The sequence below is a fragment of the Hyaena hyaena genome, unplaced genomic scaffold (assembly GCF_003009895.1).
Source record: "Hyaena hyaena isolate Hyena2069 unplaced genomic scaffold, ASM300989v1 scaffold_69, whole genome shotgun sequence".
Lineage (NCBI taxonomy): Eukaryota > Metazoa > Chordata > Mammalia > Carnivora > Hyaenidae > Hyaena > Hyaena hyaena.
In genome coordinates, this window is record NW_024080702.1 from 1,855,891 (window position 1) to 1,869,298 (window position 13,408).

The 13,408-nt window shown below is 51.0% G+C and overlaps 1 protein-coding gene across 2 annotated transcripts in view; it reads left to right on the plus strand.

The window, feature by feature from the left end:
* The window catches only part of TRAPPC9 (trafficking protein particle complex 9), a 555,131-nt gene that overhangs the window by 99,989 nt on the left and 441,734 nt on the right, over positions 1–13,408 (plus strand). For both annotated transcript variants that reach the window (XM_039232979.1, XM_039232980.1), the window contains one exon: positions 4,813–4,939. In XM_039232979.1, the coding sequence (XP_039088910.1) occupies positions 4,813–4,939 (127 nt within the window). The remainder of the gene's footprint in view (positions 1–4,812; positions 4,940–13,408) is intronic.

The following is a 13,408-nucleotide window of genomic DNA, read 5'->3' on the forward strand; positions in this document are numbered from 1 at the left end:
GTCAACCCTTGAGATGGCAGGTGGCCTGTGGCTTTTTTTTTTTTTTAATGATCACAAGTTTGGGTGATCATATTTTCTGCTTCTATAAGAAACCGCACACTTAGGTAGCTACTGGGCTTTCTTTAAAAATGTTTTCTCTGCATGATTTCTTTAATTTTTGGGATGGAGAAATAACTCTCAAGGGTATTAGGTGCTCAGGCTCGAGTGAAATGAACGGTTGGGTCTTCTGATCAAGTTGGACAAGGTTTATAGTGACGTTATGGGCTGGATGTGTCTCCCTCCAGAGTCACATGTTGAGGCCCTAACCCCCAGTGTGACTGCACTCGAGGGCGTGGTCATTGGGAGGTAACAGGTGGACATCGGGGCTTCAGGGGGGGCCCTCCATGTGGGATTGGTGCCCTGACAGGAAGAGACGCCCGTGCGGGGGGAGGGGGCCTTGTGGGGCTCAGTGGGAGCGTAGAAGCCGCAGGCCACCGCACAGGCTCTCACCTGGGACTGAGTCTGTGGCGCCCCGATCTGGGCCTCCACAGCCCGCAGAGCCGTGGGAGACAAGTGTTTGTGGTGTGAGTCACCCCCTTTGTGCTATTTTGTTATGGCGGCCAGGGCAGACTAAGGCAGTTGATTTTTAGCGGGATAAATTAAGAAATTCTTGCTTCCCTCTGACCAGATCCTACGCGTACAACAACGCTGGGATTGGTCACGAGCTTCATTCCGGCTGGGCGTGCGGCACACTGGATCGTGCCACTGTGGCCCCGAGCCCTACTGTTTGCATCACTGCGACCCCGGGGTGTCTCTGGTCAAACTCTGTCACGTCGGATCCGAATTCCAGAACCCCAGCTCTGTTCCTCTCTTGAGGAAATCATTTCACCTCCCCAAGCTCATTAAGTATTTCTGCTGTGACACATTCTCAAACATAAAGGTTCAAAGAGCATTGAAATGAATTCCCATGTACCAGTCAATGCTTAGCAAGATTTTTATACATTTACTTCATCTCTTACTTTTTCTGTTTGCTGAATTATTTTTTAAAAACCCCAAGACATTTCATTTTACACATTTCATTTCATGGGCTTAGGATAGCCATGGTGTTTAATATTACACTTAAAAATTAATAAATCATTTTGGTAGCATTTCCTATTGATCTACAATCCCATCTCCCAGGTGGTCACCAACCTAATGTTTATCACCTTTACAAGTGGGATGATGAGGCCTCCACCCCTCTCTGGCAGGAACTTTGTGGGAGGGGATCGCGTACATAATTGGATCAAAAAGATTGAAGTTCTACTATCTACCAGGGTCTCTTCCTTACAGACCCTGTGATCTGAGCACCTGGCACGGCTCTGGGCACGTGGCTGCGCGCTCAGTACGTGTCACTGTGGGGAACCACAGCTGCTCAGGTAAGGCCCACCTAGTGCTGCAGCAGTGCTGGCTTCCCTTGAAGGCAGGACAAAGCACAAACTAAAGTGGACCCTGAGCACGCCCGCTGTTTCTCGCCTCTGAGCACCTCTCCTTTCCTTCCCTGGACAGAGGCCTTCCTTCCCTGCCTGGCAGACTCAGGTCTGTCCTCCGAGTCTGACCTCAGCAGTGAGGTCCCTGCAGCAAGGGTCAAGAGTCTCTGAGTTGTCCTTCCTCCCAGAGAGGGACGCATGTGGGAGGCGCGTGTGAAATATTTGGTGGTCACCGCCCTGGAAAGCCAGCACCCCCCTCCCACTGCACCCCATGTCACAGTCTACTTTGCTGTTTCGATCTGGAGCCCCTGAGCTGCCTGCACCCGCCAGCCCTTTTCACGTTCTCAGTCCTAGCCTGCTTCCTCCTGCACGTGCCGAAGGCAGCTTCTCTGTCAAGTTTCATTGTGCGCATACAACTTATAACGATACATTGGTGTTCAGTCTATGTCCTTAGTCTTCCACCTCCCCCACCCCCACTGTGCACCTCACACCTCACACGTGATTTCTTCAGTAGCCGCATGTGCTTATTCTAGTCATTCCTTCCCTACAACATAGTAAAACCTCCAAGTACTCATGGGGTTTGCTTCCAGATCTGTTCCCCTCGACAGAGACCACATGTTACCTCTTCTTTATGAAGCTTTCTTATCAGCAGAATCAGGTTTCTGGCATGCTCTTCTGTCACACTCTGGTCCTGCCTCTGTGAAGTCACTTACGAGGAATTATAGTGTTCTGTTTTGACATTGTGTTTGTTTGCTTGCTTGCTTTCTTTCTTTCTTTCTTTCCTTTCCTTTCCTTTCCTTTCCTTTCCTTTCCTTTCCTTTCCTTTCCTTTCCTTTTCTTTTCTTTTCTTTTCTTTTCTTCCTTCCTTCCTTCCTTCCTTCCTTCCTTCCTTCTCTCTCTCTTTAATGTTTATTCATTAAAAAAATTTTTTTTTACATTTATTTATTATTGAGAGACAGACACAGAACATAGAAGGAGGAGGGACAGAGAGAGAAGGAGACACAGAATCCAAAGCAGGCTCCAGGCTCTGAGCCAGCAGTCAGCACAGAGCCCAACGCGGGGCCCGAACCCACAAACTGTGAGATCATGACCCGAGCTGAAGTCAGACACTCAGTTGACTGAGCCACCCAGGCGCCCCTGTTTATTCATTTTGGAAAGAGAGACAGAGTGGGAGTGGCGGAGAGAGGGAGAGAGAGAGAGAGAGACACACACACACACACACACACACACACACACACACACAGACTCTAAAGCAGGCTGCAGGGTCCACACTCCAAGCTAGAGCACAGAGCCTGACATAGGACTCGAACCCATGAACGTGAGATCATGACTTGAGCCAAAGTCAGACACTTAACTGACCGAGTCGCCCAGGCGCCCCTCGTGTTCTCTTTTAGCTTGTGACACCCTAAAAGTTGAGCCTGCAGTGCTTCTTCACGAGTGGCGCCTGATGCCATGGGCACGCAGTACTTGTTCGATGAGGGTTGAGTGGATGAGCACGTGAATGAGGACATCCGGGTCCCTGCAGGAGGTGCTCCCCGCTGGCCCTCGCCGTGGGCACTGTCTCCTCCGCGGCCAAGCCGCGGCACGTGCTATGGACGCGCTTCCTGGATGACTTTGCAGGTGGCAGTAGGCTTCACAGGTGGATTTCTTTCCATCTTCAGTTCAGCAGGGTTTGCTCAGAGGGCATAGTTCAACCTAGTAAGAGACTGAAGCCACCCGCGCTGCGCCCAGTATTAGGCAAATGAGGTCATTTACACGCCATCGCCTGGAGCCCTTCAGGACATTTATCACCTGTATGTTGAAGACGATTTCATTATTTAAAGAATTTTGTTCGTAGTGCAGATTAACATTACAGTGTTGTATCCAAAATTAATTCCGGTTTTCCTGCCTTCCTGTTCCCCGGAGAAGGATACTTAGACACAGAAGGGGCCTGTGGCCGAAGCTTCCCAGTTAAGATACATGTCCTTGCCTGAAGATTTGCTACTTATGGTCCCAGTCCTGGAGGAGCACTGTGCCTGGTCCCCGGCAACCTCGTGTCCTTTCCCTGCAGTGTGGCTGTGTGATGACCGTCAGCCCTCCCCGTGTCTCTGCACGCGGTGCTCACGTCCGCCAGCCACTGCTTTATTGTAGTTTACTTTTTACTTTTGAGAAAGAGAGAGAGAGTATGAGAATGAGCAGGGGAGGGGCAGAGAGAGAGAGGGGGGAAACACAGAATCTGAAGCAGGCTCCAGGGTCTGAGCTGTCAGCACAGAGCCTGATGCGGGGCTTGAACTCATGAATTGTGAGATCATGACCTGAGCTGAAGTTGGACGCTGAGCTGCCTGAGCCCCCCAGTGGGCCCTGCCAGTCACTGCTTTTTAATGCTTTACCTCTTTCCATCCTTAGTAGTTTCTTCAGATCGGAGGGTTGGCTCTGGTTGAATGAATTCCCCTAAGGCGATCGCACCTTGGACCAGCGTGACCGAGCCATTCATCGAAGCTGAGGCAACTCCTGGGAGTGGTGTCCCTCTGTCACCACTGTCCCCAAGGCCTCCACCTTTCTCTGCAAGTGTTGGCAGAGAAAATGCAAGCCAGAAGGAGTGAACTCCCTTTCCCACTTCCTTAATCCTTCCAAAGGGATCAGCGAGGAGACCTCAGGCTTAGGTCTGAACACATCTTTGACAAGCCCTTGGACTTGGTTTGTTCTCAGCTTTTCCATTTGTATGAAGGGCATTGTGATGCCTGCCTTCCTGAGTAATTACACTTCCTGGCATGTGTTACGTGCTCTTGAGCTCTGGAGAGTTCCGGGATCTGTGAGCCTGTGTTCACAGTGCGTTGAGGACAGGGAGCAAGCATTCCCTGTATCCTGTTTTCCTCCCTCCCCACCAAGGGATGGGGGTGGGGCGGAGCACTATAGTCTGGGTTTGTAATTATTCCCTTAAATATCTATTATGCAGATGGAATATAGATTCCTCGGGGAAAGGGCCTGGCATTTGGCTTGGTACCTAGTAACCTCTGGAAAAATATTTATCAGGTAATAAAATACACCAGTTCTCCAGTCCTGCCCACCTACTGACTGTCTTGGAATTTGGTAGGGATTTATTCTCTTGGGAAATGAAATCTTCTAGAAGACAGTAATTCAACTTCCTTTTTATCCATGTGCCCCTAAACAGAGTGATTATTTAAATGAAGTGAATAAAGCATCTGTTTTCTTTTGTTATCTTGTGATCAGCACCTGTTGATTTCTGTCAGAAGATTGGATTCCATGGACTGGCATGGATTGGGTTAAGAATTTTATTTTGCTCAAAAAACAACCAAAAAACACCCCAAACCCGAAGAGTCCTCCTTTTATTTAATTGACCTTCATTTGGTTTTTATTTTCTCTTCAGAAAAGAAAGACGTGACTCAGAGCCTGGAGAACTACACGTGCAAATGTCCTGGGACCATGGAAATCCTCACCCTCCCAGGTGGGCCCAGCCTGCCGCCGGTGCCCTTCACCAAGCTGCCCATCGTCAGGTAAGGCAGGCGCCCGACAGGCACCTCACTGCTGGCATTTTCTACCGCTTGCATCCTAAATGTAGTTCTTGACAACAGATTCCATTTTCTTTTTTAATTTTTTTGAAGTTTTATTTATTTATTTATTTATTTAATTTATTTATTTATTATTTATGTTGAAAGAGACAGAGACAGTGTGTGTGTGGGAGGGGCAGACGGAGAGGGAGAGAGAGAGATTCCCAAGCAGGCTCCGTGCTGCCCATGCAGAGCCCGATATGGGGCTCGAACACAGGAAACCGCGAGATCCTGACCTGAGCCAAAATCACGAGTTGGATGTTTAACCGACTGAGCCACCCAGGCGCCCCGAGAGCTTCCATGTTTGATTGCTGTGTATCCGGCTCGTTACCTCATGACACCCTCTAATGCAGCAGCGCTAGGAGTGGGAGCATCGTGTCGCTGAGAGAATCAGGCGGGTGGCATTGCGTACCCGCCGAAGTCGTGTGGCTCTGGGACGTCGCAGCCGGAGGCACGCCCTCGTCTGCCTGCTTCCGGAGCCCTCGGCGCGCCCTCTGCGGGGACGAGGCAGGCCTGACCTTTCCTCTTCCTCGTACAGGCTTCCAGGGTCTCCCGTTTCCTTACACTGCAGGCCCCTGCAGCACAGGCAGGGGTGTGGCCCCTCGTCCATGCTTCTCGCCTTCCCTAGCGCTGTGCGCGCCCTGGGGCCCGTCTTTCTTGTCCCCGTCGGTACCTGTTGTGCCTGCTCATTCTTTCAGACTCATTACAGGCCCGGTTTTTAGGAAGACTTTGCTGGCACACGCCCTGCCGCGCACCACCGGCCGTGGGTACGGGGTCCTGGGTCTCCATCGCACCCACCGCTTGCCTGTCTCATAGTATGCACCACTGTGTACGGTCCTGGAATCACTGTTTTGTGTGGCCGCCCCTCCCCACGGCCTGAGGGGCTGACAGAGTGAAGGCCCTTTGGCACGTGCAAAGTGGGCACGTAAGGGCCTAGGAGCCCATCTCATGACATGACTCCAGAATTCTTGGAAGACTTGTATGGAGGCTGAAAAGCGGTGGAAATTTGACATTTTGCTGGTCCTGGAAGTACTGTGATGGCAGGTCCCGCGTGACGCAGATGCCCAGCGTCTCTGGACCCCTCCTGGCCTGGCCGCCTCCCCCAGGCTGTGCGCGGCCTGCAGAGTCACATGGGCAAGCCGCCTTACCTCCTTGGGCATCAGTTTGCTTATTAAAAAATAATTAAGAGGTTGTAAAACCCACGGTGTTAGGTTGTTAGGAAAACAACACGCGCAAGTGTGTGGTGCAGCAGAGGTGAGCCCCCTTTCTCCTTGCGTTTCCCAGCAGGTGGGGGCCGCTCGGCCTCCTGAGATGGTTTTGTTGCCAAGGTGGGAATCGTGTGCCGGGCGGGGGATGGGGGCGGGACAGAAGGGTCTCTGTGCACAGAAGAGGTTCTGGGGGGCACTCGTGGAGTTCATTGGGCAAGGTTGGTGGGCCGCCCCGTCCTGAAGGCTAGGCCGTGGCCTGAGAAGGTGCTCATGCTCCTACGTGGAATTTCCCAGAGCCGGGAGGCAGCCCCCACGGAAATGAGTGGTGGTTCTGCTGTGTGCCCCGCCTCCTCGGTGCTCATACAGACTCGGGAAGTCAGGGTCCTTGCTGGGCCTTTCTGTGAGTGAGACAGAGTGGAATGTGTTTGATTTGGGGTCAAGGGCATGGTACTTTTTTTTTTTAAATGAAAGACAAGAAGAGTCTTTTTATTAAAGTTTTTTTTTTAAACGTATATTCAGTTTTGAGAGACAGAAAGAGACAGAGCATGAGCAGGGGAGGGGCAGAGAGAGAGGGAGACATAGACTCAGAAGCAGGCTCCAGGCTCTGAGCTGTCAGCACAGAGCCCGACGCAGGGCTAGAACCCATGAACTGTGAGATCACGACCGGAGCCGAAGCCAGCTGCTTTACCAACTGAGCCACCCAGGTGCCCCTGGAAAGGCCTTTTTATTTTATTTTATTTTATTTTTACAAATAGTTTATTGTCAAATTAGTTTCCACATAACACTCAGTGCTCATCCCCAAAGTGCCCTCCTCCATGCCCACCCCCCCCTCCCCCCCACATCCATCAGTCCTCAGTTTTTGTCAGCATTCAAGAGTCTCTCATGGTTTGCCTCTCTCCTTTTCCCCCACCATTTCCGCCCTTCTTCTCCCCCTTGTTCCTCCGTCAAGTTCCTCCTAATCCTCCTATACGTGCAAACATATGATATTTGTCCTTCTCTGCCTGACTTATTTCGCTCAGCATAACACCCTCAAGGTCCATCCATGTTGCTACACATGGCCAGATTTCATTATTTCTCATTGCCATGTAGTATGGAAAGGCCTTTTTAAATAATTCTTCATCTTCATCCGGAACTGTCAGTGTCTAAATTTGCATAATGGAACATCCTGATTCTAACAGAACATTCTAGGACTTTGGTGTGCATCTAGATCCCCATGTTGTCGGGAGTTTTGTCAGTGGTGCTGGGTGGGCTGGTATTGACAGGTTATTGGGCCTGCGGAGGAAACGTGCTTGTTCTCCACACGGAGACACCAGAATGGAAGCCTGTGTCACCAAGACAGCCCCTCATGGAAGTTAGAACTTTGGGTTCATTCTTTACTAGTGTGTAACCTTGGTTCCGTGGGCCTCAGTTTCATATCTTTGAAATGGATGTAAAATTTGCTCCTCCTTGGCTTGTTGGTGATATTTTAGCTGAGCTGATGGTTACAACAGCCTGGAGCCCATGGCTGGCACATCCTAAATACTCAGTAAATCCCCATTTTCTTCTTAGAGACATTTTACACCTACATTTGCAAACAGTGCACTGATTGAAAAAATACTGTGATGTTAGTTAGCACTTTAATCCCTCAGCTGTTTAAAAACATTAGATGAAACAGACTGAGTAGAAGCAGGTAGCCTGACGTTTAGGCAAATAAGGTTAACTCTGTAATGCTGAGTGTTTCGGCGACGTACCTGCATCGGGAAGCCACCTCTGCACGTGAACCGAGCCTGGCCGGAGGCCTGCTGCCAGTTCTCTTGCCCATGTGGTCAGCGGCTATCTAAAAAATGCTGGTTTTACATGCTACCCACCTGAGTAAACGTGTTCTGATGGTTCTCAGAGACCATCCGCTTCAGAAATAAGCTGTTTGTCCTGGTGACATATTCATCACGTCACTCGTGCCTGATCTCATTAAAAACTGGAAAGTGAAACTGCGTGTGATCAGGTGTAGGAAGCCCCGGGCCCCCATGGATGGGGTCCTTACCCCCCGGCAGATCAGCACCCCTGGCCAAATGGGAGGAAATCCCTTTGGAAGATTTGGCAAGTCGGTGTATCTCACAGTCTGCTTTGCTCCCCGTCGCTCACGGGACAGAACCCAGCTTGCTTGCTTTGTGTGACTTTGCAGGGCCGTCTGGGGCTGCTCCGTCTCCAGACTTTGCCGTGGGTTCCTGTTTCTCCAGTCCTCCAGCCCCGCGCACCTTGCACGAGCACTTGGGGGCGCAGAAGTGTGTGACAGGCTTTTATTCCTTTGTTCTGGGTTCATCTTTCTGCTTGAAATGTCTCTGGTGCCCCAACTGCCTGTTACTTAGTCATCTTTCAAGATTTAATTCAAGGAATACCTCCCCACTGCAGCCTTTTCCTGAATCCAGTTACAAACAAGTACACCCTCTCGGTACCTTGCAAATTCTTTTGGCCGCAATTTGACTCTGGATGAAGGGGCCAGAGCTCTTTGTCTCCTCCCTGTGAGGACACCCTGGGAACCAGGAGGAGGGCCCTTCCCAACGGCCCAAGCGTGCTGGCACCCTGGTCTCGGACTTCACCTCCAGAGCTGTGAGGGGGAGACGTTTGCTCTTTAGGTCCCCCTATCTCTGGTATTGTGTCATGGCAGGCCTCACGGACCACGACAGGCACTCTGACGGTCTGGATTGTGCCCGCCATGCAGTGGCGAGTGTCTGGCGTTGTGTGTGTGCGTGGGCTGCGTATAAGTCAGGCATGGGTGTGATGTCTCAGGAGCAAGCTGTTGACGAAAGTTAAGCAGTGGAGACTGAGACCTGCACATCGCGTGAGAAGATGAGCAGAGATGCGGATTAAAGGTGGAGGACCTCGTGGTTGGTGTTCAGTGAGTCTGCAGAGCACGGCGGGGCTGAGACTACCCGTGTGGGACGCTCGGGGGTCCACACCGCGCGGGACGGCCGCCCGCCCACAAAGCCCGCGTCCCTCATTTCCCTTGGAGAGGGCTGACGCAGCTCGTGCGGGCCAGGATGGCGTTCCGAGTGCTTGTTCCTGGACACAAGGGCGTGGTCGTAGCATTAGAGCCAGGCTCGGGCCAGGCACCGCGACTCAGGCCTGTGGCCCCAGGACGGGCGCAGCAACGTGCGCGGTTGGAGACTAAGCTTCCTGCCCGCGTTACCGCGGGAGCCGGCTGTGGAAGGCGCTGAGGGCCCGCAGCCATGCGTCAGCGACCGGCCCGCCCGGTGGGGCTGAGGCCCAGGCTGCCATCGCTGCCTCGTCGGCATGGCTTCAGCCGTAGAAGACGGGACTGGAGCCGTTACGTCTGCAGAGGACTTGCCTCGTTTTGACAGTAAAACTGTCTCCTCAGCTTACGGGAAATACTTACCTGCTCAGTGTGGCGTGGGCACATGACCTGGGCTCACCCGGAAATGGTTTAAAGCAGTCATGTGATACAGGTTAACCCCAGAAAGGGGCCAAAAGATATCCCTGCTGTGATTCTATTCTTTTTTTTAATTAATTTTTTTAACCTTTATTTATTTTTGGGAGAGACAGAGACACAACGGGAGTAGAGGAGGGGTAGAGAGAGAGGGAGACACAGAATCTGAAGCAGGCTCCAGGCTCTGAGCTCAGCACAGAGCCCGAGATGGGGTTTGAACTCATGACCTGCAAGATCATGACCTGAGCAGAAGTTGGACGCTTAACAGATGGAGCTCCCCAGGCGCCTCTCTGCTGTAATTCTATTCTAAAATTCAATTAGTCGAGTATTTATTGAGTGCCTGAGATGTGTTTGGCCCAATGGTGAGTGCTGGGGCTTAGGTCATGGTCAGGCAAGAGCCGCACCCACACCAAATGGCCAAGCCCACATCCGGTTCCTGCTGCCCAGAGCGAGAGCAGAGGAAGTCACATGAAAACTAGAAGCCATCTTGTTTTGTTCCTTCTAGAACTCTCCATAAAATGATAATGTACACAAAGGCCAGTAGCAGTCACGTAGGGAGTTCACACACTGAAGTTGTAAATTGTTAAGGAAGAAATGGTGGTAAAGCTTAGCTGCCATTTACAGCAAACAGTGAGGCTTCAGCGGGGGCAGCTTGGGGGGATTTGCTGGTTGTTTGCTGAGAAACTAATACTGAGCTCCTTCAGTCTGGCAAAGAGCTATAGAATTCACGAGGGTATTCTAATTGATAAGGATCAAACTCTCCAGTCAGAATGGGCTTTGAGTGGCTTTGAGTGCTTTTGAGTGGTTTTGGTACTTTTAAAACTTAAACATTTTTTTGTTGTTGGTAAAAATTTTATTTTTAACTCATCTCTACACCCAACGTGGGGTTCGAACTCAGTCCCGAGATCAAGAGTTGCATGTTCTACCGACTGAGCCAGCCAGGCGCCCCTAAAACTTAAAGTTAATTATATTATTTGAGGAAGGGTTACAGGCATTTATTCAAGAAGGCTTAGAGGCCACGACAGTCGGGGCCGTTTTCCTGGTCCATGGAACCGGGCAGTCCGCCTCCCAGATCCCAGTCCGGGCACGCCTTCCGGGCCTCCTCGGGTTCAGCCGCTCCAGCATCTTCCCTCACGCTCGGTGTGATCGCCACGCCCGCCACCTCCTGACGAGAGCTTTGTGGGGATGGCGAGAACCGCGTCGTCGAGTCAGGAGCCAGAGTGGGGCGCTCACGTGTCGCTGACGCGGTGGCGCGTGAGCCCTTTCCAGCCATGCTGCTCGTGTTTGGCCAGGTGCGGGGCACACGCGGCTCTTCTAGTCCCTGTCCGTCTGCACAGAGCTCCAGGTAGGTTCTCAGGTAGTTTCTGCTGTGAAGAAGGTAGGTGGATTCCAAACCAGGCAAGAAAAGGTAAGCGGCTTTCCCCGCCTCTCCTGTTGCTGGTGTGTCTCATGTCACGATCCCAGCCAGTGCTCTGCACTGTCCTGCACTGTCCCCATCAGCCACAGGCAGGCTTTGACGGGTCAGCACTTTCCAAACGGACTCTCTAAGCATGAGCCCTGTTTTGGACACTTTATCCCTGGAAGTGAGCTTTCCTGTTGGCAGCTTCACAGCCTAAATGTAATGTTATTAGTTCTGCAGTTATTCTTGCTAAATGAACCATGTATCCTTTAGGTCAGGTGCTCAATGATTGTCCTTCCATAGGATACATTTTATAGAAAGACATTTGATGCTAAGTTTTATGAATGAATGCTGTGACTGCCTGTTGGGCTACTTTGCTAGCTGATCATAGAATTCCTTGGCATATTTTATTTTAACTTATTTTATTTTACTTTTTACTTTTATTTATTTATTTATTTATTTATTTATTTTGAGAGCGTGAGCAGGTGGGAGGGGCAGACGGAGAGAGAGAGTCCTGAGCAGGCTCCACGCTCAACGCAGAGCCCAAAACGGGACCCAATCTCACGACTCTAGGATCATGACCTGAGTTGAAATCAAGAGTCAGATGCTCAACCAACTGAGCCACCCAGGCCCCCTTCCTTTGCCTATTATAAAAACCTTTTATATGATCTGTAATGTCTGTGCTTGTATAGATGGATCCTCTAGAATCACAGATGACATCTCATTTTTAGGTGTTGACTTTGGGGTAGAAAACTATTTGTGTTGCAAGAGAACAGAATCATTTTACACATGAATAAACTCTAAGGCTTAAGTACACTGTGCCTGGTCCAGGGCTCAGCAGTCTGTTCCCAGCAGGCTTGGAACCAAAACTTAATTTCTTTACTCCAGTCCACTGTTAGAGTCTTTGCACCAGAGCTTTGCTGTCTGTTTGTAAACAAGTGTTGTTTTAAGGAGGGAAGAGAAAGGCTTTTGCATCCCACTCTGTGTTAGGCACTCTTATAGGTGCTTTAAATATATGAGCCGACTTAGTCCCCCAACTGGCCTGCTGCAGTTTGAGTATATCGCTTCGGATACTCCTCTGTCTTTGCCCGAGTTTGGAATCAGTAGAAACAAAGACCTGTCTCAGGGAGATGGAAGACCCAGTGAGCGGCATGGCCCGGGTCTGGCCAGATGATGTCGCCCCAGTGTCCAGCAAAGCTCGGTAACTATGCCTCTTTCACAGGGCCAGACCCCTCGCGGTGTGTGTGGAGAGCACAGCACTGTGTGCCCTCTGCAGGCGGGCAGGCCCCACGAGAAGGTGCCGGGCGTTGCTCACACTGGTTCTCCCTCCGAATTGGCCACCTGCCTTAGGAAGAGTGGGGGGGGTGGAGCAGAGAGAGGACAGGACCCTTACTCTGAGGACGCTCCTTCCCACGAGGCATGGAACTAGGAAGGAAGGTGTCCCCTTTCCCCGTAGCATTATCAGGTGGCGGTTATTCTTTCTGTTTTGTAGGCGGAAAGGTTGAGGTGCAGGGAGATGAAGTCATCTGTACCAGTTGGACAGCTGGTGGGTCCTTCAGACTCGGGGCAGGGTCTGTGCACACCTCAGTAGGCTTCTCAGGGGGCAGATTGAGAATTACCTGCAGGTGAACGCTTTCAGCTAGACGTGAGGTCCACACCAGGCGTGCCATCCCAGCCAGCTTTAAGGTTTGGTCACCTTAATCCTGGGGTAGTGTGGCAGGTGTCTTTTGAATGCTTGCGAACAGCGAGGGGTTGCCACTATTGGTAATGAACTGCTTAGGCTTGAGTTTATAGTTTTGAAAGATTTAGAAGCTGAGTTAGAAATTAAAGTTTAGGGAGTTGATTCATCCAGTGTTTCCTTTTTTTTTTTTTTTTAATGTTTTATTTATTTCTAGGAGAGAGAGAGACAGCATGAGCAGAGGAGGGTCAGAGAGAGAGGGAGTCACAGACTGAAACAGGCTCCAGGCTCTGAGCTGGCAGTCAGCACAGAGCCTGACGCGGGGCTCGAACTCACGAACCGCGGGATCATGACCTAAGCGAAAGTCGGACGCTTAACCGACTAAGCCACCCAGGCGTCCCTCATCCAGTGTTTCCTGAACTACCCATTAAAGTTTATACTGGGTACTGGGTGCCCAGGTACCCCATCCTGGGTTTCAGCTAAACTGAAACAGATAAAAGATTATGAGTGATTCTGATCACTACTGATCACACTGTGATCGGCTCCTGAAGACAGGAGAGTCAGAGCCAGTGTGCAAGACCGAATCCTTGGCTTTGAGCGCTTTGGTTTGTAAGCACCATCTCCTCCCTTGGTCATTGTGGAAAACGGATGACAGTCACATGTATAGCTGTGATCGTCCATGGTGGGGCTGTGGGGAGTTGTGAGT